Here is a 26,430-nt window from a genome sequence, read left to right on the forward strand (position 1 = left end):
AAAGAAAGAAAGAAAGAAAGAAAGAAAGAAAGAAAGAAAGAAAGAAATGAATAGTTTGTGCACAGCAGAGGAAACTATCAGCAGATCATATAGCAGGCCACTGAATGGGTAAATATTTTCACCAGCTATACTTCAAATAGGCGCTAATGTCCAGAATTTACGAATAAATGCAAAAATCAAATACCCAGGAAATAAAACAAATAGACCAATGAAACATAGTTTTAAAAAAAGAAGAATTAAGAAAGAAAAGAGCATCTTTTGGATATATGCCTAGGAGTGGTATACCTGGATCTTGAGGAAGCACTATTCCTAATTGTCTGAGAAAGTGCTAGATTGATGTCCAGAGTACAAGTTTACATTCCTACCAGCAATGGAGGAGGGTTCCCCTTTCTCCACATCCTCTCCAGTATGTGTTGTCACTTGAGTTTTTGATCTTAGCCATTCTGATGGTTGTAAGGTAAAATCTCAGGGTCATTTTGGTTTGCATTTCCCTGATGACTAAGGATGTTGAGCATTTCTTTAAGTGTTTCTCTGCCATTCGATGTTCCTCTATTGAGAATTCTCTGTTTAGCTCTGTACAGTATTTTTTAATTGGATTATTTGATTTGTTGCTGTTTAACTTCTTGAGCTCTTTATATATTCTGGATATTAGCCCTCTGTCAGATATAGGGTTGGTGAAGAGCCTTTGCCAATCTGTAGGCAGTCGTTCTGTTTTGAGGACAGTGTCCATTGCTTTACAGAAGCTTTAAGTTTCATGAGGTTCCATTTATTGATTGTTGATCCTAGAGCCTGTGTTGTTGGTGTTCTGTTCAGGAAGTTGTCTGCTGTGCCAATGAGTTCAAGGCTCTACCCCACTTTTTCTTCTAACAGGTTTAGTGTGTCTGTTAGACTCTACCCAGAAGGGTATTAAAACATATGCTGAGATTCATAGCCAAACTTTGGGCAGAGTCCAAGGAATCTTATGAAAGAAGGGGTATATAGAAAGACCTGGAGAAGACAGTAGCTCCACAAGGAGAGTAACAGAACCAAAAAATCTGGGCACAGGAGTCTTTTATGAGACTGATAATCCAAACAAGGACCATGCATAGAGATAACCTAGAACCCCTGCATAGATATAGCCCATGGCAGCTCAGTATCCAAGAGGGTTTCCCAATAGGAACAGGGACCGTTTCTGAAATGAACTCGGGGCTGGCTCTTTGATCACCTCCCCCTGGGGGGGGGGGACAGCCTTACCAGTCCACATAGGAAGACAATGCAGCCAGTCCTGATGAGACCTGATAGACTAGGGTCAAATGGAAGGGGAGGAGGACCTACCCTATCATTGGACTGGGGGAGGGGCAAAGAAGAAGAAGGAGGAGGAGGAGGAAGAAGAAGAAGGAAGAAGAAGAAGGAAGGGGTGGGGGAGGGGGCTACAGCTGGGATACAATGTGAATAAACTAATTAATAAAAATAAATTTAAATTTAAAAAAAAGAAAAGAAAGCTCCCAAACTTCTTTCAACATCCCTAGACATCAGGAAAATTCAAAATTAAGGCTATTTTTATATAACACTTCACCCCAGTCAGAATGCCTATCATCATAAATCTTCCAACAAATGTTGGAAAGGATGTAGGGAAAGAGGAACTTTAGTCACTGCTGGTGGAAGTGTAAATTAAAATAGCAATTATGGATATCAGTTGGAGGTCCCTTAAAATATTAAAAATAGAACTGCCATATGACCCAAATAATTCCATTCCTGAGTATATGCCCAGAGAACTTTATATCCTATTGTAGAGATTTTCTACACCCATGTTTATTGCTGCTAGAATAAATGTATTTTAACAAGGAAATGGAACCAATCGAAATGTCCATCAACAGATGAAATGTGATCTTGAAAATGTGGCCCATATGCAAAATGGAATATTATTTGGCTATAAAGAAAAAATAGGACAACCTTGGCTATAATTACTCAGATACTGTCCAGATTTGGGGGGAGGGTAGAAATGTGTGTGTGTGTGTGTGTGTGTGTGTGTGTGTGTGTGTGCGCGCGCGCGCGCGCGCGCGCGCTTTGAGACAGGTCAGTCACTGGCTTGGAACTCTTTGATTAAGATAGACTGATTACTAAAGAGCCCCATATGTTTTTTTTAACAGTTTATTTTCTATTATGTCCTGAGTGTTGGGTTACAAAGTGTTTACACCACTGCAAACAACTGGCCTCCATTCTTCATTGTTAAAAATTACTTCTATGTTTTTGAGACTTTCATACATGTATACTGGAATTACAGAGCATCTTACCCTTTTTCTGTCTTAAGGCATATCCTCCTCAAGTTCATGCTCTCTTCTTTCTACAATAATTATTGTTAAACACACATTCTTATTAAACTTCTTTAGGGTTGCTCTTATGTACATGTATTTAGTACTGATCACTTGGGATTGGCTAACCAATTAGGAGGTTTATATCTAGAGAAGACTGATTTTTCCTTTCTCAGATATATTTATTGCCTGTAGTTCTTCATCTAGGAATAGCAACTTAGAAAACAAGAAAACATTCCCCATGGGCATATTGACTGTTGCTATTAAGTGGAGGTTTTTTGTTTTTTTTAGACAAACATTGTTGACATTTCATGGGTACAACTTTCCTGTAATGTCTGGAAGACACTGTCTGGCAAAATGTTTCTTGGTCCTCTGTATCTTGCAATTTTTTCATATCATCCACAACAGTATTGTAAAAAAAAAAAAAAAGAAAAAATAGGAAAATGGATGGACTTAGAATGTATAATATTAATAAGTGAGGTCACCCAGACTCAGACATGAAGAAACTGCATGTTCTTCGTATGCAGATCCTAGCCTACAATGTATGTATATTTATATGCAAATAACTCTAAGTGTGGATGTAGTACAACATTCAGAAAAGAGACCAAGAAAGGGTAATAGTAGACAATGAGGAAGAACAGCATGCAGATGAAGCACACATGAGATTCGAAAGAGGATAAAAGGTAATTGTTTTTTTTCCTGCTTCCAACTCTGTCAATATGTAAATGATAGTGAAAATTAACACCCTAAGCAAAGCTCCATTGTTTCAGAGTAGTAGTTCTAGCTGTATAGGCGTTCACTGAGATACATGGCCTTTAGGACTCGGCAAGTGTTCATTTGAGCGGCTACTTACTCTATGTGTGTGATGGTTTTATTTGTAAGTTTGTTACAATACAGTGATTTTTAAAATAATAATAGCCAACTAAATCAGTACAACAGAAAAAGAACTTAGACATCACTTCACACTTATGTTGTGTTCTGATTTCTCATAAATATGCTAAGAACAATGCAAATGGGAAAGGAATTATTTTTAACCAGTAGAGACTGAGCAGCTGTATATGCATATGGAATACAGTTGAACCTCCTGGATTCATCATTCATGTATCTATACATGTACATATACATGCATGCATGAATACTTACATACATATACAAGTTCAAAATGGAAAAAAAAGTCAAAAATCCAAAAGAAAGAAGACTTGTACAAGTTGGCGACAGGCAAAAATTACTTAGGCCATAGAAAATAATAGCCAAGAAAAACCAAGTTAATAAATTAGACTTAATTAAACCTAAAAACATCAAAAGGCAAGAGTAAGAAAATAAAAAAACAAACCACAGGCTTCAAAAAGCAGTTACAATGCATATAAAAAAAATCTTCAATGCAGTATTTTTTAAAGACATCTAAGTTGGAAGGTGTTAAAAGATTTGAATAGATTGTTTACAAAATGTACAAAAGGCGAAAATACAGTATCGTTAGCAATCATGGTAAGGCAGATTCAATGAAGACATTCCTACACATCCTTCAGAATACCTTGGACTAAAAAGCTTGCCACCCAGGTGGGATCTAGACAGGACAACTGCATGAAGCCACTGGAACTCAGACTTTTGGAAGTATAAAATTGTATGTCCATATTGGAAAAAGATGCCATTATTTCTGAAAGCAGTTGAACCTCTGCCTACAATGTAACTCAGAAAGTCCACTCTTGGGTATCTGCCAAAAAGAAGTGAAGCCATATTTCCACAAAAAGTTTAGGAATCCTTAGAGAAACTATAAGGGCAGAAATGCACATGAACAAGCTGTTATATAAGCAAACTGATGTAATTGTACAGTGGAGTTAATATAATTAACTGTCCCAGTTTGCCTGGAGCTCTCAAGAAAATGGATCTTTCACATACTAAACCAGGAAAAGCCAGGGCAAAGCATGAAGACTTGCTCACCCTCAGCAATGCCACTGTGACATGTAAATTTAGTGAAACCAGCAAACAAGTCCATATTCTTTGATTCTGCTTACACAAAGCTCTAGAAGAGGCAGAGCCAGTTGAAAACACAAGAATGAAAGTGTTTATATCTGGGGATTGGCTGTGTGGGAAGTGAGGATTGATGGTGGTGGTCTGTATCTTGGTAGAATGTTAGCCTGCACAGTGGTTGCAGTTTTTAAAAACTTTTTCAGTTTTTAATCCTGTGCTTTGCAAGATAACTCTTATTTGTTTTCTAAATCACTGGTTTTCTTCTATTGTTTTATATCATTGGTTTGTCTATAAGTTGTTTTATTAATTACTTCATTGTTACTGCTTCTTTGCCATTTTCTCCCTTGGAAATAACCTTACACTATTGGTTTAAGCAGAGTTAGCCTATTTTATTCAAGCAATTATTTTATTTCACAAAGTGTTCTCTCTCTCTCTTTCTGGTGTGTGTGCATGTGTGACCATGCATTTTAGTGGCTAATTTAAGTAATTCTTACAGCATTCTGTTTTCTTCTTAACATTCTTTTCTTCAATTATATGGTTTCTTTAAAATCTAATCCAAAGTCACCTACTCAGGAGACTAAGATGGAATTTACTGGAGTTCAGAAAGTGCAAGAACAGCTAGACAGCATAGTGAGACATTTTCTTACAATTGTTTTAAACAATTAAGGATTGATTATAGGTTGATGTTTTCATTAAGTTGGAGGGCTCAAAAAATTAAAATGCATATTACTGAAGATTTTAATCTTTAAGTTTTTCAAACTTAATCTTTTCATCTATTATCAAACAGATGTTTTATTATAATTGTACTGGGTTAATTAAAAGAATAAACTCTACTGTCAACATCTTTCCACATATCTTTTTTTTCTTTTTAGTTTTTTCTTTTCAGATGCCTCCAATATGTGTTGTTCTTATGAGGAAGTCAGTTACAATAATGATTCTCAGCGCGGCCAGAACCAGTCTATTTTTATAACAAACTCCGTTTTAATCTTTTATGTTTATTTCTTTTGTGTGTGCACATGCACACACATGTATGAAGTCACAGGACAAGTTGGGGAAGTCAGTTCTTTCCTTCAATCGTGTGGGTCCTGGGTATCAAACCTAGGACTTCAGGATTGGAACAAGCACATTTATCTGGTGCACCATCTCACTGATCATAGTAATGAGTATTTTAATAACTGTCATCTATCCTGAAATTAATACATTTTAACCTACAGTACAAGTAAAATTTAATATAGTTACCATAATTAAAATATAAAGTGGAAATTAATGAAAGAAGTTAACAATTATGTCAAAATGTAATTTGGAAAGCATGCTATAATCAGATATTTGTCTGAAGACATAAGAATAATGCATGGGCAGCTGCAGGTGCGGAGTTTTTTTTTCTATCAGTCACATACAACAGTCAGTATTGGCATTAGTACTGTGATTTTGTGAAATATTTGAATTCTTGATAAAATTTTGAAAAAGAAAACAAATACAAGTTTTATGTAATTACCCTAATTATAATAGGAGGGGTTTTATACATTATATGTACTTCTGGAAATTTAAATTATCCAAACTTTTTAGATAATCCAAATTTTATTTTTTATTTTATTTTTATTTTTATTTTTTGTTCTTCCAGGGCTGAGGACCAAACCCAGAGCCTTGGGCTTGCTAGGCAAGTGCTCAACCACTGAGCTAAATCCCCAACCCCCAAATTTTATTTTTTAAAATAGCCTTTATTACAATTTATGAATTTTGAGAAAGCACCTTTTTTAACCATACTCAATGATTAATAAACATATACAAATAATAACTCACTTCATAAACATAACAAGGTAAAAGATAACATCCATAGATCTTCATTCAACTTCAAAGAAGTGATATCGTCCTCTGGTCATTGGTTTCGTGAAAGCTGTCTTAATCATCCAAATGTGGAACTTCATTCTTCCACCAAGATCCAAGAAGAAAAATTAGATAACCCAACAAGGGAACAAGTGTTAGCGTCTAACATCCTAATTGGATCCCTGAATTCTGCACTTGAGATAACAGTGGAGTGTTTACACAAAGTGAAATCCTTCTCTTCTGCTTTTTTTTGGGGGGGGGGGGTAGGGGAGAGGTTAAATTTAAACTTTCTTTTAACAGAGCATAATATTGAGACATAACCCCTACTATCTAAAATCATTGGTTCTTATGAGATTGAACATTAAATGTGAGAATATATGTCCCAATGCCACAGAGTTAAGAAATTAACTGAACTCAAAGAAGCCAGGCAGGGTTCTGCTCACAGAGCAGCCAGTGTGGAGACTTCACTGAGCTGGAGTTGCAGCTCATCCTTGAGCTGTATTTTTCTAATTTTGACATGGAGTCAGAATTCTGACAGTCTACAAACAATCCTACATCAGGTTAATTCTGTTTCCTAGTTCACAAAACAGTGCCATATTGCTAGGGCTATATGGCATTCTTTAAGCATTAAATGGGTGTTATGCTTAGCTATAATTCCCTATTCTAGGGAGCTGCTCATCAATACTCATGATCATGGACCAACACAAAAATCACAAGGAGCCCTCCCAGCAGGGCAGGAGTTTCGTGGCTTCAGATCACAGTGAAACATGAAACAGTCTACCAAACATGTCAATGAAAAAATGGAGTTTAATTCTGGCCAAATAATTCTGTTTTTTTTTGGAATGTCATAAAGGGCAAAGGACAGCTCTCCTGTGGGAGTACTCCCCTGTGACTTGCAGGTCATTTAACAACCCTGGACATTGTCTGCTAACTGTTGTAACTGTCCCTTAATCTAGTGACAATTGAACACAAACTTTCAAATTATTGTATTGAGTGTTTACTTGGATCAGTCTCTTCAGTCTCTTTGGCAATGGCATCCTTATAATAATGTTTTTAACTCACAGATAAAATATATAGAATTACAAAGGAAACCAATTGTATTAAGATAAAGACCCCAGATTGAGTCCTTGCAAACAATATCATAATCCTCTTCTTTGTACTCAATACAGTTGAAAACCAGGACATTATGGGACTTTCAATCTCTGGAGAAAGGATAATAGCCAAATTTTAGACTGTTAACACTTTTTTTCACTTTTGGTTTTGGTTTTTCGAGACAGGGTTTCTCTGTGTAATAGCCCTGGGTGTCCTGGATTCCCTTTGTAGATCAGGCTGGCCTTGAACTGACAAAGATCCACCTGTCTCTGCCTCCTGAGTGCTGGGATTAAAGGTGTGTGCGCCATCATGCCTAGCTGACACACATTTGAAAGTACAATCAAATAACCTGGATTATTTTGTCAGCAGCAAAATATCACTCAGAAGACTATCATTCATTTCCCAATAAAATGGAGTAAATATGCAAGGAACTGAGTTGCTGTTCTTGCTTTGTATCAGAAGAAAAAAAGTGTATCAAATGGAAGGGTTTTCTCCTTCCCACTTTGGTCAGACTACACCGATTAGAATCAATAATGACTCAGATCTTAGTCCAGTTTGTCTACTTATGTTTTACCACAGGAATAAGGAAACGTTGGCAAAACAAAGCCTTCCTCTGGCTGCCATTTGGCAAGTGGGCAAAGCATTTGCACATTTTAAACTCAGTTTGTCATTCTAGGAACAGGAATTACAGGCAGAAAAATCAAGTTTACTTGAGCAGGTATCCACTCAGCTTTCTAGGGGAGGCTTTGTTGGAGGTGACTGTGCTGTATGCAGATGGCTCACTCACCATGGCAAACATGCTGAAATCATGCCTGCGCTTTTCATTTCTATAGGGTATGTCTCTGTGCCAGACTGTGGTCGTTGGCTCTGTAGTCATCCTTCTCTACTCTTCCAGAGCTTGTTATAACTTGGTAGTGATCACCATATCACAGGATACACTAGAGAGCCCATTTAACTATGGCTGGGATAATCTATCACATAAGGTAAGTGACTGTCACACATTACCAGTCTGCAGTTAATACAGATGACAACTGAGTTAGTCTTGGCAAGGACATTTGGTGTTTAACTCAGACATGGATTTATGCAATCTCTGCTTTCAGTAACTCTGTTTAAAACTGCTTAAAATTTTCTGTTTGCATGTCACACCTTGAAATAATTCTTCAGAAAGGTTTATCAAAGACATAATTCATTTTGTAAATAATAATAGTGCTAGAAACCTGTTAGTCATATCCCAGTTACCAACCTTTAAAAGGATGATATTTTAATATCTGTAGGTAATTGTCTGTCATTAGCAAGTGAATATATAGCTAATGAACTGTGAGGATGAAAGAACAACATAAAATCTTAATACTTTGTTCAGTTTTGCTAAATAATTACTTTCTTTAAAATTTGTTTTTATCAGCCTTGCAAAGTGAAGGCTGTTAAAAGTGCCTTATGTATCCAGGTGTTTGCTATAGTTCATAGCATTATATACTTATTTACCCTCTCGGCATGTTCCATCCCCTGCCTAAACATACAGCTTGACAGTTGCATGCTTTATCTATGCATTATTTTCACTTGGCACTGAATTCCAGGCAATCTAGAAGACTACTTCACTCACTCACTAAGGAGACGTACTTTCCACGAGTGCTTCCACGTGGCAGATTCTCTTCACTTTTTCCCACTTCCCATCTCCCAGCCTCTGGTGGAATAGAAACAAATGCAGTGTGTAGATTAGCTCCAAAGCGTATTTTAAAATTCAGCCCTGCTGGTTTACCTAGAATGTCTTATTTCTCCACAGGCCTGACTCAGGGTACTACTGCATAGTGGGGCAGCTGGAACAGAAATACCTTAGAACTGACCCTCTTCAGACTAGGGTGATTCAAATAACATCATTCTATATTATCCAAGGACTAAATTCTATGCTAATGGATTGAAAAAAAGTTATTGTCTTATTGTTGTAAAAATTAGAAGTATTGTTTTGTTCCTTGCATTAAAAAATAATCATTACATAAGACGTCAGAAAATAGAGAGGAGCTCAGTGCTTTTGTGTTTATACTTGCTATGTGTTAACTCACCCAGCATGAAGCACTTGTGGCAGGTGATTGCTTAAATATAAAACCAGTGTGAAAATTACTCTGCCATGCTCTATGGACAGGCTCGGGGAGAAGATGGAAGTGGAGGAGACTACATCGTCTTTGGAATGGTCCTCTTTCTGTGGGAGCATGTACCAGCTTGGTCAGTGGTACTATTTTTCCGAGCACAGAGATTAAACCAGAATCTGGTAAGATATCATAACCCCCAGTGCCCAGTATCATTTTCTTAAAGCATGGATTATTTATCCTGAGATTCTGTTAGTCTCCTGCCTTCACCCAGTCCCTGATACTGCATCCACAGGCACCCGCTGGCATGATAGGCAGCCACAGCTATAGCTCCAGAGCCTTCCTTTTCGACAATCCAAGACGGTATGACAGTGATGACGACCTGCCACGACTGGGGAGCTCACGAGAAGGAAGGTAGCTGTAATTGGTCACTTATACTGAACGAGTATTGATATAGATTGAAATGAACAACTCTGAGCTTTAACCTGCCACTGAACAGGTGATTTGGCAGTACCTGTTAATAAATACGATTATGAAATACCGAACTTGATGCATTATATCTGAACTGTGTAGACATGCTTTATAAACTGTCAGCTAACCTGAAGCCTGCATACTACCCTTTCTTGAAAATTGTTGGAGTAAACAGGTGCCATATCATCTCAGAACCCTTCCTAGTTTCAGAGCCGGAGCACACACTCACTCTCATGCATGCTGATGAGCAAGAAAGGATTGCTGTGCACTATGCATCTGCTTCTCTGTTCCTAAAGCAATTTCACATCGACAAACAAGTCTCCCCACACCCTCCTGCGGCAAAACTGTTGTAAAGCCTTATATACCAACAGGACTCATTCAGCTTGGTTCATTTTTGGTAATTCTAGCTTCACCTGGACAAGACACTTAACCTGGTTTTCTTTCACACAGTGGCGGTTCTAACTCAGACTGTCTAATAGGTATGTATTGAAAACTAAAGGAGAACATTTATATACAGATGTACATACAGTACAGTACAGAAAACAGTACCGTCAGGCACATTTCTGCCTCTTGTGAAAGTCATGTATTTTTTTGTAATATGTTTAACAGATCAGAGGTACTAGTTAGAAGCCATTAAATTTTGTAGAAAGTTGATGTTAATTTGCACATTTATTTTAATGTTTCTGTGTTGGGAATTTCCTTGGAAATGTTTTTTAAAATGCCGAGTGTGCCATCTTCTGCTCACAGCCCTATAACTTCTTTGTCTTATTTCTTTGTTGTTGCAGTTTATCAAACTCACAAAGTTTGGGCTGGTACGGCACCATGGCTGGGTGTGGCGGCGATACGTACACAGTCACCCCTCCACTGAATGGACCTGTGACAGACACTGCTCCTTTGCTCTTCACATGCAGTAATTTAGATATGAGGAATCACCATAGCTTATATATAACTCCACAAAACTGATGACTTTCCCATGGCAGGAGTCTTGAACTGCTTCTAATGAATGTGTTTGTGTTGTCAACATCTTAAAAACCATCTGCATCAACATTGCATCATCTCTTGCAACTAACAGAAATCTGGAAATACAGCTGTGTTTTGTGGTTCTCCATGAAACACAGCTGTTTGTTTTGACCTCCGCATAGTGAAATTCGAAGTTTGGAGGAGAGAGATTAGATGCTAAGGTACTTGACCTCAGAACCTCCTAACTTTGGAACATCTAACGCACATTTGCATATTTGCACTTTGACCTGTATTCAGAAAGAATACTTTGCAGTCCCCAAAGCCACACTAGAGTATTGACACCAGAATATTATTGTATACAAAATCAGAAAGCAGTTTTCCACAAAAAATCAAAACCTAGAAATTTGATGGTGTGCTCTACATAGAATCTCAATTACAGCTTTAGAAGTGTGATCAGTGCACAGAGTTAAGGCTAAAAAAAATGTATCATTCTTTTTAAAAATCTAAAAACATGTAACTGAAGACAGTTTTTTAAAGCATCCTTTGAAAAATGTCAGTTGAAATTACTCCATTATTTTTAAAAAGGGATAGTAGAAACCCTTATGGTGCTGCTGGCTGGCAGTGTTCTTTGGAAAACCAGAGAAGTCTCTTCAAGAACAACAGTGAGCCAGTGGAGACTGTGTGGCTTGAGTAGGACTGGTCAGATGGCTATTTTGTGCAACTAAGGTAAGTAGCAGTTTAAGATGATTCTTCCCAGAAACAATAGTGACCTCGTAGGGGGCTTCGGTAGAACATCTTGGGATTAAACAAGTTTACAGATGTGTTTAGGGAGTGTTCATTAAAAAAAAAAAAAAAAAGTGCTAAGTTAAAACAGCATGTTTTCAAAAAGCACCCAATTTATCAGAAAGGAAATGAAGCTCATCCTACCTACTGAGTCAAGACTGTCCTCAGGTAAATTAAAGTAAGACATTTTGCAGTGAGCTGAAGTGCAATACTTTATAAGATGTAAATTCCACATTTATTTTTCACATTTTATACCTTGTATAAATTTGGCCTAAGCCAAATTAAATTAATTCCAAGCAACTCAAGCATTGGATTAATAAGCAAACAAGAGAAATGTAAGAGGTTAACAACATTGGAATATTTTAGGATTTCATTAAAACTGTCTTAAATATGCTACTATAAGCCGTGTGCCTATGCATGCTCGTGTTCACGCGGGGACGGACACACACACAGTAGTAAGCCAAGACAACACAGAATTTAAGAATGCACTTTCTCCCTGTGTCTATATGAAAAGCAGATGCTGAATACCTCAGCTCCCGAGTGGACAGGCAGCTTACGAGGTATACACACAGGTAAAGACCCTCACACAGGATCTGCCAACTGCTTTGGAACTGGGATGAACACAGCTGCCCTCTCCATACTGTGACTAGAAAGTGTCTTATTTGTACTCATACCTAAAAGATCTTTCAGCTTTTTAATGAATAATGCAGCAACTTCACAAAAGTATATGTGAATCTTTAAAAATACATTGTTAATCTTTTTCATCTTTTGAGAGGATGGTACAACCAAATACTTTTCTTTTTATGAACAACTGATTTTAAATTCAGTCAAAAGCATATTGAATATTAACGGCATTTGTTTATAAGTTCTTATTGTAACAGATCATTTGAACTTTTATAGTACAGAAGCTAGCCTCGGTACTAAGATGACAACCTATCAATAGTCTACAACCGTGGATTTCTTTTAAGTTATCGATTTTTCAGAATGCCAGTTGGTTATTTTTATGTTAGGTATCTGACTCTATTGTCTTTGTTAATCTCTGGGTTCAAGATATTTTTTTCCTAGTTAAGCCTCTCTACACAAATCTCCTGGTTCACAAAGTAAGCCAAGATCACATAAACTCTTCAAATAAAGTATTTTAGTTCTTCTAGCTGCACCGGTTGACTATACTAAATTTGAGATTTGTTAGTTCATTATATTTATCATCAACTCAAGCACTTAAGGTTTTTTTGGTTTTGGTTTTAAACAGGATGTCTCTTTGTAACTCTGGCTACCTGGACCTGGCTTTGTAGACCAGGCTAACCTCAAACTCTGAGATTGTCCTGCCTCTGCCCCCTGAGTGCTGGATTTAAAGGTTTGCACCACTACACCTGGCCTGTAAAGTACCTAAATTCGTACATTTGTCTCCTTATATACATCTCACAGTACATCACCAAAGAAGAAATCTGCCCGTGTTTGCTTAAAATTTCAAAAGCACTAGCAGCACTTTAAGTTTGGTCTCAGAAGAAGCTGTTCATAGTCAAAGGGCTACAGTTCCCCGTCCTCCTGCACTGAAGCACATGACAATTCCAGCCCTTACAGTTGTTAATTAGAAAATATCAAATTTTATTGCTTAAGTGTATAATTCTACAGTGATTAGCAATATTTGTTGTCATTTCATTTTGGTTGCTATTAATTTTGAAACTCTTACTACTTACTGTAGCTGACTGTAGTTTTATGGACAATGTAATTTATAGCTAATGTGGCTTTTTAAATCATAATTGCCTTTTTATTGTTTAACAGTGTTTCTCAGCTATACAGTCAGTTTCAAACTGGTTGCAAAAGTATAGCTGTGGCCAATGAATGTATTTATTTGTTGTCTCACTAAATTAAAATAAAACACTACTGTAAAGAATGTGCTTTTATTTGGAGGTGTATTTTCTTCATGTCCCTTAATGGAATCTATTCAGTTTCTTTAAAAAATCTCATTACAAATGAATTTGCTTTTAATGAATAGTGAATTATATCTGGATCATAACACATATTTCAGCCAGTCTGAAATACAGTACCATGTTTTTAAATGGTATTTTAAATGTTATTAGGTAGACATTTAAATATTAAACTAAGAAAAAAAAATCTTCATGAAATAGTTTATAATGGTCTGCTTTCTCCTGAGAATCTTGAAGTTTGTCTAGTCTACAATCCCAGCTGGCCTCTCAAGTAACTCCTGTGGCAACTTCCCTTAGATGTTTTCCCACAGTGGACTCATTCATGACTGACCAAAGACCACACCAAATTTTAAATTATCTCCATCTTTATTGCCCCCCCTAAAGTCTACTGATCCTTCTGTGAAGCAAAGGCAGTGAAGGTACAGCTGTCACTGTGAAGCAATTTACTCAACTAACAAACATTTATTAGATACTCATATGCCAAACATGATACTATAGAGATACCAAAATGAACAGTTTCTTTTCCTGCCCCTAAGGAGCTCACATTCTAGTAAAGGACACTTTAAAAAATAAAACATACAGTACAGTAAGTGATTCCGTAGAGGTAGGTTGCAATTACAGTGGTGACCATAGGAAAGGGACGGGTACTTTCACAGATTTTCAAGAATACAGTAATTTCCCAGATGCGGAAGAAGCCTAGGGCTCTCAATGCAAATATGGTATCTACTAAGGTTTGAAGGGCAACCAACTGTGGACTTTTCCTTGGAAGACTTTTAACTCTCATCAGAACAGAATAGCAAAGACAAGAGGCAGCTCTTGGGTATCAAGCAAAGACTCTCACCAGAAAGCTCATAAAATTGCCAGCAGATATTAGGCTGACTGCTTCTAGACAGTCCAATATGGTAATGTAGACCAGCAAAGAGATGGGGAACTAGACTTCGGTAGTCCTTTGGGTGACAGTAATAAAAACTGAAAGAAGATGCTATATCAGAAACGTGAATGTAAAGTCAGCACAACTTAGACACCAATATTGATGCAGAATAGAGGAATGAACTGTAATGTAACTGCAATGGCTCTGAAATTAACCAAGGAAGGAACACAAACATAAGAGTAGGTTTGTGGAGACCAAGTCCTTGAAGATGCAGAAGTGACAGTCGGGCAGCCAAGTGAGCACAGGAGGAAAACAGACTGAGAAGTCTAAGCTAAAATAAAGTCACTTAATGGAAACCCCCCAAGGATGGGATCTACTGATTGACAGCCAGAAGGAAAATATCTGTGGAATGCTATTTGGTTAGATGCAAAGGGTAGAAGCTACCCAGGAGCAAGTCAAATGCAAGGACACAAAGGAAGAGGGACTTCAAGGAAAGGACTGTCAATAGTGTCAAGTATAGGAAAGGTTAAGATACTAAGATTTCTTAACAACTAAGAAATGGCTTGGTTAACTGTAGACTCAGAATTAAGAGGGACAGAAGACACAGAGCCACTCAAATGGGAAACGGCAAGTGAAAGCAAAGAGATTTTCAAAAGGGCTGGCTGCTAAATACCTTTATATGTGATGGTCACTTAGTACTTTAAGCCCCCAAGAAAACTGACCTAATTAGTGGGTTGATATTTTTCACTTACTACCCTATTCAAAAGAAAAAAAAAAATGAGAGGGAAAGAAAAATAGGACACATTTTTTAGCACAGTTATATCATCATTCACTTAAAGTATACTAAATGCATACATATTCCATCAACAAATATTAGACACCAACTGTATGCTTGGCACTGGATCAAGTCATAGGGACAGAAAAAATACACAGCAGTGTAAACTGACATTCCTAGCCATTACATATATAAATCCTGCTAGGATTATGTGACGTCTCAACTTGTTCTAATTTCTCAGATGACACATATCTATAATAAAGGGTGCATAATTTTGAGGTATACAGTATTTATAATTGCCATGTGATATAAATTCTTAAACCACTTCAAATATTGTTTCATTAGTGGAAGAGCTTCCACTAATGAAAATCTACCCAAGTTATAATTCCATTCTATGGAGGCAAAGGAAATGAGTTCCATGTATTAAAAAAAAGCATGAATTGTATACCCTATGATCAAGACAGGTCAAAAAAAGACAAAAAAACTTCAGATGACTGGGACATGGGACATTTCCTCATTTTAAGGCTTATAGTAGTTTAGCTTGGATTTGTAAGATTTGGGTTTTCCTTTAAAAATTTTTTTTTAGGAAATTACTGAGCATCACACTGAAGTATTTCAGGTTAAAGCATGATACCCATGACCAGTTTTCCAACAGTTAAATAAAAACAGGATATCTGTGTCTACATAGGAAATAAAGCAAGGCCTGAAGACACAGCTCAGAGATGCAGGCATCTAATGGGGTGAGGTGAGTGGTGAAAACACGTGAACAATCCATAAATCTGAGATTTTTTTTTTTTTTACTATTTTTGAAGCTTTTCTGTAAATATGAAATTATATAAAAATAAGAATTTCCCCCAAAAATTTACTATTAGGGGAAATATTATGAGAATAAATATATAATTTATTCATCTTTCAACAATGTCTAGAAATCTCCTGTGCCTTTGAATTGTTCTACTTCCCTACATAACCAAATCAGCACAATCAAAATAGCTACATAACTCTAAAAGGAATGTTTCATACCAGTGTACTTTAAGGTTTCCAGGAAAATTCAGGCCTCCCAGTTAAATCTGAACTTCAAACAAATAATTTTTAGTATAAATATGGCCCTAATACTGCATTTAACATACTTCTATTTAAAAGAAAACTAGTTCCTATCTAAAATTCAAATCTAAGTGGGCACTCTCTATTTTCTTTGCAAACAAGGCAAATGAAAAAGCACTGTTTTTAGGCAGATGACCACAGTTATTGGTGAGCCTCTTAGAATTTCACTGTCAAATACTTGTCCTCGTCACATTAGCTTTATTCTTATTGTATCTTCTTAAATGCAGCTTAGTTTGAGAGGCTTAAAACATCATTCACCTAGCTTTATCATGGGGGGAATCTGGGTTCTTACTTTTGCTTAGTATTAAAATCTATACATTACCAAAATACATTTATATTAACAATAATATTAAACGTGAACACAGCTTTTAAAAATGTCATTTACTTAAAACAATGTATTTCTTTCTTTCTTTTTTACAAAAGCAGCTTTATATAAACATTTGGCTTAAGACGGTCACTGCAATCTTGATCGTCACAGAACCCGCCCTTGGGCCTCCCCCTGTGCAGAAACAGGAACTTTTCACCTTCTCAGTGAACATTCTGTAGCAAGTGCCTGAAGTTCTCTAATTCTCTCACACTTGTAGAAATCCTGTAATCAAGAAACACGTCACTTAAAAAGTCTTCCATTACTTTTCTGTTAAGCACTCTGCATTTTTAGAGTACACAAAAATTGTGAAGTTTATTTCAACAAATTGAAAGGTACATAAATCTATTATATCCTTTAGGTTTTAATCTGGCAAGGCAAACCTAATATTAGACAAACACAAACTAATTTTTAATACTGACATATTAAAGTATATACATGTGGGTGACAGAGATGGCTCAGAGGTTAAAGAGCACCGGCTGCTCTTCCAGAGGTCCTGAGTTCAACTCCCAGCAACCACATGGTGGCTCATGACCATCTATAATGAGATCTGGTGCCCTATTATGGCCTGCTCACACACATGCAGGCAGAACACTGTATACATAATCTTTAAAAGATAGATAGATAGATAGATAGATAGATAGATAGATAGATAGATAGATAGACAGACAGATGTAAATGCACACATACATCCAGAGCTATATTAAAGTATTTAAAGCACATCAGTATTTAGTATAAAATACATAAGGGCAAAATAATATTTTAGGTATTCATAAATATACTCATTATTTGTATTATATACATATTATAAAATACAAAAATGTATGGGACTCTGCAAGGGCCCCATAGGCCCAGGTTTTTTTGGCTCTGTTGTTCTCCTTGTGGAGCTCCTGTCCCCTCCAGGTCTTTCTATCGCCCTCTTCTTCCATAAGCTTTCTGGCGCTCTGCCCAAAGTTTGGCTGTGAGTCCCAGTATCTCCTTCAATACCCTGATGGGTAGAGAGTCAGTCTTTCAGAGGTTCCCTGTGGAAGGCTCCTGTCCTGTTCTTTGTCTTCTCCTACTTCCAATGTCTACCCTGTTTGCCCTTCTGGGTAAGGTTTCAGCCTCTTCCCTAAGGGCTTCCTTGTTGTTTAGCTTCTTTAGAACTACAGATTTTGGTATGTTTATCCTATATTATATGGCTAATATCCAAACTAGACGCCCTGCTCAGAGGAAGCCCATAAACGGCTCAATTCCTAAGTGGGTTCCCTAGTAAGGGGGGCAGAGTTCTCTGACATGAACTCAGTGGCCAGCTCTTTGATCACCTCCCCATGGGGGGTGCAGTCTTGCTAGGCCACAGAGGAAGATGATGCAGCCAGTCCTGATGAGATCTGATAGGCTATGGTCAGATGGAAGGGGAGGAGGTCCTCCCCTATCAGGAAACTAGGGAAAAGGGCATAGGGGGAGAAGAGGGAGGGAGGTAGGGTAAGAATAGGAGGAGACAAAGGAAGGGGCTACAGCAGGCATACAAAGTGAATAAATTGTAATAAATAAATATTTTAAAAATGCAGAAATGTAGAAATATTAAAATAAGTACTTTAAATATCCACAAGTATAAGGATATAATAAGTAATAAACCTTTCTTCAGTACTAAATGATCAAAGTAGAAAGATTAAAACTATTAATCTTTAAGAAGTAAGAAAAGTCAATTCTGACCCAATTTTTATATATAGTAAAATCTGTTCTGTAGTATATTTTTGCATGCTCTTTTTTTTTTTTTTTTTTCTTTTCTTTTTTGAGACAGGTTTTCTCTGGACTCATTTTGTAGATCAGGCTGGCCTCAAACTCACAGATCCTCCTGCCTCTGCCTCCAGAGTGCTGGGATTAAAGGGTTAGAGGCATTAAAGACTTGCGCCACCACTGCCCTGTTTATGCTCCTTTTTAAATGCAGGTTGGTGCTGATCTCCAGTATGATAACAGTAAAGCACACAATTAAACATAACAATCAAGCTCCTAGGTGCTAGGGAAATAATTTTTAAGGCCAATTATTTCAAACCTGAAATGTTTATTATTATTTTTAAGTGAAAAAAAAAAATACAGCCCTAAAAATGTTAATTGAGGGCCTGGTATGGTGGTGCATGCCTCTAATAGCAGCACTCAGGAGGCAGAGGCAGGCAAATCTCTGGTCTAGAGTGAGTAGGACAGGCAGGGATACACAGAGAAACCCTGTCTCAAAAAAAAAAAAAAAAAAAGTTAATTGAGGGGATAGGAAATGCTGTCTATCATGATAGAGGTCAATCCCCAGCACTGAAGAAAGAAAAAGATCTGTCAGTCTCAGAATCAGCACAAACCAGAGGAAATGCCCGCCACATTTAAAATTTTTGATGTGTTTTCTTTATCTCATGGTTTTCCTCAAAAATTTTCATAGAAAATAATTTTTAAAGAATTACTTATCTTTTTGCATAATGTTAAGTTCATAGAAATATTTGTGACTTTCCATACCCTTTAAAAGTAAAACACCAACAGCGCTTACTTTGGAAGCACATATACTAAAAACAAGACCAATAAAGTGCTTTTAAATAATCACAACAGGCTGTGCCTGATCTTTAATCAGGGTCTTTAATCCTAGTAGGAAGGTGGAGGCCGACAAAGCTCTACGTTCAGGGCCAGCATGGTCTACACAGAGAGTTCCAGGCCAGCCAGGGCTATATAGTGAGTTCTCACCTCAAAACAAAACAAAAAGCCCTAAATAGACAAAATAATTACAATAAAATATACAAATTTAATAGTACTCATACCTGTGAGTAAAGTAAACATGAATATAAAAACCGATAGATGGAAATAATATAGTTGTAAATGTATATATATTCTTGAGGTATTTCACCAGATCATATAATACTGTAACAAGATGATTTTACTAAAAAAGAACACTCCTAGTTTTATCTGAAAATGTACTTATTATATCAGATTTACATGGCTATGAGAAACAATTTCAGTACATTAAAACTAACCTTCCAAATGCATTAAACAATGATACTATTTCTTGTCTGGTTAGCTGGAATTCATAACTTGGTCCACTTTCTGGCATGTTTGCGATCAGCTTTTCAGAAAACAAGATCTTCAGAGCAGTGCCCAAACCCTGAGTCTAAAACAGAAAGAAGAAAAAGGGACAAATTAAGAAAAACCCTTTGGGAGGGTGGGATTGGGAGGGAAGGAGTGAGGGGCTTATGGGGGGATACAAAATGAATAAAGTATAATTAATAGTAAAAAGAAAAGAAAAGAAAAGAAAAGAAAAGAAAAGAAAAACCCTTCAACAAAGGGTGAATAAGAAGACTGAGCAAGATTTACCTGAAGCTTTCCCCACAGTCGACACTTAAAACAACCAACACAATCCATGATTCTTGAAATATTTCTAAAATGTAGTCGGAAGTCTTCCTAAAAACAATTTAACAGAATTTTTTAAGTTGTATACTTATATAATCAGCTAAGGATTGTTTTCTGAGCACTTTCCACATGCACAGCAGTGGATAGTGTTCTACAGAGCACCAAAGAGCACGGAGTATCTGCGACATACCAGAGTTTATACTACATGCCATTAACTTAATGCTCCCCACAGATCCAAAGCTAGATATGCGCTACCCCTCAAGAACTTCTTTAGAAGACTCAGAAACTAAGTGGCAGGCCTAAATCCATACCCCTATTGACCTGCACATTTTGAAATCAGGCCTGCCTTGCTCCTAATTTATACTACCTGAAATGAAACATAAGTCATTTAGTTTTTTACATCAATATTGGGAATTGTGGGATTTAGATAGTATCACCAAAAAGGTAAAGGGGGAGGAAGGAGGAAGGTGACCTTTGATAACAGTTGAGTTATAGCTCTCCTTTCCTGGAATTAAGGAAAACGTTCAAGATTCTCTTTACTACTGATATTACTAATATCAGTAATGAAATCAGATATGGTATCAGAATGAAATCCCAATTATATAATATATATTGTTATTACAGTATACACATATATATTCTATATATATATGCAAAATATAATAACCATGTATACACCACCAAATTTTAAAAAGAAATTATTACAAATATAATTCAAACTCCCTAAATACCCTCTCACATTTCTAACCCTTTTCTCTACTACTATGCTGAAATTGGCATATTGCTCCATCTAACACATGTACGCATCGTTATTAACACCAGACATCATATTGTTCATAACAGAGGGCATGTGTGTAACCATCTTAAAGCCATGTATGTTCTTAAGGGATGAAGAAAGGGGCCAAGCATGCCTTCCTTTACTTGAGTCAAAGTAACCGATGCTTCAAGTAACTCTGTCCTGGTCTTAAGAGTGAAGTCCCAAACTGCCAGTAGCTTTTAAGTCTTATTTTAAAAAACTAGACTTAATTCACTCCCTCCACCATGTATGTGTGTGTGTGTGTGTGTGTGTATGTTTATGCATGCATATGTGAAAGTCAGAAGACACTTGCCAAAAGTTGGTAATGTAGGTCCTGGGGATTAAACCCAAATAAATCATCCAGCTTGGCTGCAACTGCCTTTGCCCACTGAACCATCTCACCAGCCCTGAATGACCAGTATTTTAAGCAGAAATTTGACACACATTTTAGAGGAAATCTCTACTATTTCAGTGGTCTACATTTTTTTCTTTTTTTCTATAATTTCTTTCATTATAAGAGATAAATCGTATAAAGTAGACTCAACCAGATAAGAACTACAGGTCTAAGGCTGGGTGTGAGCAAAGATGGCTATCGAGTATATTCAAAGAACATCTCAATTTGCTTCAGAGGTGGATTTCCCAGAGACCTGGATGAGCTTGAGACTGAACCTGCTGCAACATGTTAAACAGTTTAATGAGACTCAGAATCTTACATCTTTACAATAAAGTGTACAAATTACACACTTTAACAACCTTCTCCATTTGGTACTTCTGGAGCAGTTCAGTAAGAGAACATCCTAATTCTAAACTTTTAAATAAAACCAACCATGGGATAAAAACATAGTATATAATATACCTAAAGCCCTGGGTTCTGACCCCATCATTACACAACCAGGCAGCGGAGATCTGTAACCACAAGGTAATCAGCTGCACAGCAACCTTGGGCCAACCTACACTGGACATGATACCATCTCAAAAATAACCTTTTTTAAACTACCCAATATTGCTGTAGACAGTCTCTATGATTTGATAGGACGTTTCCTTTACTGTTTTGACTTTGACTTAAGAAAAAAGTTGGAGAAAGTTGAGGAGAAATAATCTCCTTAGGGATGAGTCCCTAGTTTCTTATCCAATTCCAACTGGTCAGCCCTGAATGTGTATTCATACAAGCAACACTATGCAAACTAAACAGGTCTGTACTCTGCATGTGCGTGTGTGTGTAATGTTACAATAAAAAAGGAAAAGAGACCATGAAATGGAGAGGGAACTAAGGGTGAGGGCCATGGAGAGGTTAAAAGGAAGAAAGGAAAAGGGGAAAATGATGTTAACTATTTTAATTCCAATTTTTAATTGAAAAATAATTGTGCTTTTAACTACTTGTTAAGCCCCTTCTTCCTGACAATAGCTGTCCTTGAGAAGCCATATGTGGGTAAGTTATCTCTAGAGAAAATAAGTAGTCTACATAAAAGCTCCACACATGTCTAAGCGGGCTTAAGTATGATGGGCCAGCAACACACATTTTACTTCAAGAATGTCACTGGCTACAAAGTGGGTTTTGACAATTACATTCTCACAATCAAAAGATACTAAAAACGAACTCATATAGAAAGGGCTTAAAAGTTTTTTTCCATTAGGGTCAGGAGGGATGGCGCACACCTTCAGCTCCAACACTGGAGAGGCAGAGGCAAGTGGATCTCTGAGTTTGAGGCCAGCCTGGTCTACAAAACAAGTCCAGGGCAGCCAGGGCTACACAGAGAAACCCTGTCTTGAAAAACAAAGAAACAAAAATACCAAAAAATAAATAAATAAAAAGTGTTTTAAAGGAGACCATCATACTTGCAAAGTTATAAACCTCTGTTGTGAAAGACCATGCCTGCTTTTGTCTAAGTTCAGTGTTGGAATCTATATAACTCAAATATTTGAATAGCGCATCTCTTGAGTAAATCTTTGCATGCTATGTGCAGTGAGCACACACAGTTGCTTATAACAAACAGAAAGCATTATAAAAATAACACCAACTACATAAAATAGCATGACTATCTTCTACCTATGTGAACTTAAGATGCTAGAAATTTAATGGATCAAGAGAAAAACCTTTGCAATTTCTACAAACAACCAGTGTCTAATAATCTAGATACACCCCAAAGTAATCTCAGATTAGAAAAATAAGCAAGTCTTAAAATAACCAGAAATCAAATTATTAACACTGATTCCTGTTGTCTTGTTGCTCAGGCAGGCACTGAATTCCTAGATTCAAATGTCGCCCTCCTTCACCTCCCAGGCACTCAGAAACTACATCCAATGTTCTCAGCATGTATTACAGTCATTTGAAAAACGATCAAACTCAACTGACTGTTTCTAGCCAAAATTCTCAAATGTTTCAATATTTCAGACCCTACTCTGTTCAGAACACTAGCAATTATTTCTACCCATACACAGACACTACAAAGGAGCCATGATAAAAACTTTCTTTTTTTTTATTTTATTTTATTTTCTTATCAGTTACATTTTGTTAACTCTGTATCCCAGCTGTATCCCACTCCCTCCTTCCCTCCTTGTTTCTTTGGGACATGATTTCTCTGTGTAGCCTTCACTACCTGGAACTCACTATGTAGACCAGGCTAGCTTTGAACTCACAGAGATCCTCCTGTGTCTGTCTCCTAATTGCTGGGATTAAAGTGTGCCACATGCCCAGCAAAATAAGCTTATAAATGATGTACAAATCTATGTTTACCAGAAAGTTTTTCAATTTTATTGTATTTATATATTTATTTATTACAATTTATTCACTGTGTCCCCACTGCAGCCCCCTGCCTTGTCTCCTCCCAATCTTACCCTCTCTCCCTCTTCTCCCCCTATGCCCTTTCCCTAATCCCATCTGACCTTAGCCTATCAGGTCTCATCAGGACTGGCTGCATTGTCTTTCTCTGTGTCCTCAGGGAGAGGTGATCCAAGAGCCAGCCACTGAGTTCATGTCAGAGACAGCCCCTGCCCCCCTTACTAGAGAACCCACTTGGAAACTGAGCAGCAAATGGGCTTCCTTTGAATAGGGGTCTAGGTCCTTGGAGTATTGATCTCTGCAGGGCCACTTGGGCCCAGGTATTTTGGCTCTGTTGTTCTCCTGTGGAGTTCCTGTCCCCTCCAGGTCTTTCTATCTCCCTCTTCTTCCATAAGGAGTCCAGAAAGCTTTTAAAAGTAAATCTGCTATAAACATTTTTTTTAATTTCCTGTAATTTTTTTTTTCCTGTAAGAACTATGCATAAGGGGCTGGAGAGATGGCTCAGTGGTTAAGAGCACTGTCTGTTCTTCCAAAGGACCTGTGTTCAATTCCCAGAACCCACATAACAACTTACAACTATCTGTAATGCCAATTTAAAAGGATCTGACACCTTCACACTAATATACATAAAATAAAATTAAACAAATTAAAAAAAAAACTATACATAAACTTCAAAGCACATAAAAGCTAGTTTTCTGGAATCTGGATCAAATTAAAACACTATGAGAAATATTCCTAATTCATACAGTATAAAAGGACAGGATATCAAAAATCTCCTACAAACCAGCAAGTAAAGTAAAAATAAGGACCGTAATGAGAATCAACAGAAAAAGAAGCCTTCCTGTGGCATCGTCCCCTCCCTGTCATCCCCTCCCTTTACAGTTCCTGGAGGCTGTGGGGGGTTGCATAACCACTGAGGTTGATGAGTGTGGCTAGACCGCACAGGAGGAAAGAGATGGCGACCAAGAACAGCTGTTCTAACATCTGATCTCAACACTATGCACAAAAGAGAACTTTCTTGGCAAGTTGTTAATGAGCTTCTTCGTCATGATGACAAACAGGAAAGAGTGTTACAGATAGTCTGGAGAAGTCGTAGCAAACCCACTGAGCTCTAAGGCAAGATTCAGGATATAGTACAAATACCTGTACTTTATACTTTAAATTTATTTTTTTAATTGACAATCATATTGTTTATGGGTGCAATGATACTTTGATATTTACTATCTCCTGTGGAACAATAAAACCTCAGTAACAAATTCATAACCTGACGTACCATTTTGTAGTGTAACTACTTAAATCTACTCTTAGTAGCTCCAAAATCTATAACACATGCCTACTGGTCACCTCCTGAGCAAGAGGCCACTAAAGCTTCTGCCAACGGAAACTGCACCCTGACTGAGAGTCTCTGTCCTAACTTATCTTTCTCCACAGCCTCATAAGCACCATTTGCTCTACCTCCAGTGAGGTTATGCTATTTTACACTCTCACCTGCAAACCCACCAGGCTGAATCTAACAATTAAGTTGAAGGGTAATTACCTTTAGTTTATGTGCTTCATTTTTATCCCCAGCAAAAAAAGAATTCTCATCAAAATGCAAAGGAAATGACCTGCATTTTAAACAGAGAATGTTCATGTTCATGTATTAAAAGTGTTCAAAATCTTGCTAATACATTTTACTGGTCAGTGATAAATAATACAATTAAAATAGAATAAAAGTCAGTAAAGCCAACACTTATGCAAACAAATACTTATCCTCAAATCTAAATGCTAAGTGTATTACATACAAGTCTGGCCCCAAACCTAGACCGTGCAAATAAAAATAATGTTGATAATAAGAACTTAAAAAAAAAAGTGTAATACATAGGTCAAAACAAACCCAAAAAATTCTAGAAGATCTGGGAAGGCCAGGTGTAGTGATGTGCGCCTACATTCCCAGTACCCAGGAGGATGAGGCAAGAGAACTGACCACTTTAGAAAAAAAACACACAAACCCTCCAAGTCCAATGATTAAAACATTCACACTATTTTAAAGAGGGTTTCCTTCTCTAGATAATGCACTTTACCTGGACACCACCCTTCACCATAAGTTAATGTGTACATTATAGAAAACCTACTTGATTTCATGAAGTGTCTCCAGAAGTAACGCTTTGTTTTCTGCATCCTGAACTTTATTTCCAGTGAAGAGCTGAAAATCTGGACGCTCAAAGAATGGAAGCACTTTAGAGAGAGCCCTTAGCTCTATCAGGTACAGAAAGTACAAGTTCTTCAGCCTTCTTGGACCTTCTCCTTCAGTCAGAATGCCATCAAAGCGCTGCTGAAACTCTGTGACATTGTGACCCCATTTCTTTTCCAGCCAAGTATCTAAAGAAAGAAGAGTGTTAAAGATTGAAGTGCACAGCTAAGTAATTTTCATTTAAATTTTATTGTAGTTTAATATATGTAATTCAACCAAAGAGGTTTTGGTTTTATTTTATTTTTTTAAAGATTTATTTATTTATTCTTTATACAGTATTTTGCCTGCATGTGTGCCTGCATGCCAGAAGAGGGCACCAGATCTCATTATAGATGATTTTGAGCCACCATGTGGTGGCTGGGAATTGAACTCACGACCTTTGAAGAAGCAGACAGTGCTCTTAACTTCTGAGCCATCTCTCCAGCACCCTGGTTTCATTTTTTGTTTTTTTATACTTTAACTCTTAAAAATGTTGTCCTAAACTTAATGTACTAGGGTGGGTTGTTACCCATGGAGACAGGGGACTTTGAACAGGCTGTAAAGTGATTAAATTAATTAATTAATGAAGAAAAGATAAAGTATAATGAATGGAGAATGGAATCAAAATATATTTTATGACTATATGAAAATATAATGAAACCTTCTGTTCTGTGTAATTATTATATACTAACTTTCTCCTCAGAGAAAAGAAATTCTGTAGAGGCAGGTGGATCTCTTGGTCGACACACAGAGAGTGCCAGGACAGCCAAA

General features: G+C 37.0%; 2 protein-coding genes across 3 annotated transcripts in view; one reads left to right on the forward strand and one right to left on the reverse strand.

Annotated features, from left to right (window-relative positions):
• Positions 1 to 13,356, forward strand: part of Gpr137c (G protein-coupled receptor 137C) — a 57,432-nt gene extending 44,076 nt beyond the window's left edge. Inside the window, exons 4-8 of one of the 2 annotated variants that reach the window (XR_008720716.1) lie at positions 8,009 to 8,158; positions 9,313 to 9,438; positions 9,552 to 9,670; positions 10,513 to 11,413; positions 12,720 to 13,356. Coding sequence is in view for 1 of the 2 variants with exons in the window: in XM_055612324.1 (XP_055468299.1) it covers positions 8,009 to 8,158; positions 9,313 to 9,438; positions 9,552 to 9,670; positions 10,513 to 10,690 (573 nt within the window). In the remaining variant the exon portion in view is untranslated. Of the gene's footprint in view, positions 1 to 8,008; positions 8,159 to 9,312; positions 9,439 to 9,551; positions 9,671 to 10,512 lie in introns of both variants that reach the window. The other variant, XM_055612324.1, reaches the window with a different exon arrangement.
• Positions 13,357 to 13,745: 389 nt separating this feature from the next.
• The window catches only part of Ero1a (endoplasmic reticulum oxidoreductase 1 alpha), a 47,859-nt gene continuing 35,174 nt past the window's right edge, over positions 13,746 to 26,430 (reverse strand). The window contains exons 12-16 of the mRNA XM_055612342.1: positions 25,562 to 25,808; positions 24,985 to 25,054; positions 19,837 to 19,923; positions 19,500 to 19,633; positions 13,746 to 16,734 (exon numbers count right to left, since the gene is read on the reverse strand). Of these exons, the coding sequence (XP_055468317.1) occupies positions 16,674 to 16,734; positions 19,500 to 19,633; positions 19,837 to 19,923; positions 24,985 to 25,054; positions 25,562 to 25,808 (599 nt within the window). The 3' untranslated portion in view covers positions 13,746 to 16,673. The remainder of the gene's footprint in view (positions 16,735 to 19,499; positions 19,634 to 19,836; positions 19,924 to 24,984; positions 25,055 to 25,561; positions 25,809 to 26,430) is intronic.

The sequence above is a fragment of the Psammomys obesus genome, unplaced genomic scaffold (assembly GCF_907164565.1).
Source record: "Psammomys obesus unplaced genomic scaffold, mPsaObe1.curated_primary_1811, whole genome shotgun sequence".
In the NCBI taxonomy this organism is placed as follows: Eukaryota; Metazoa; Chordata; class Mammalia; order Rodentia; family Muridae; genus Psammomys; species Psammomys obesus.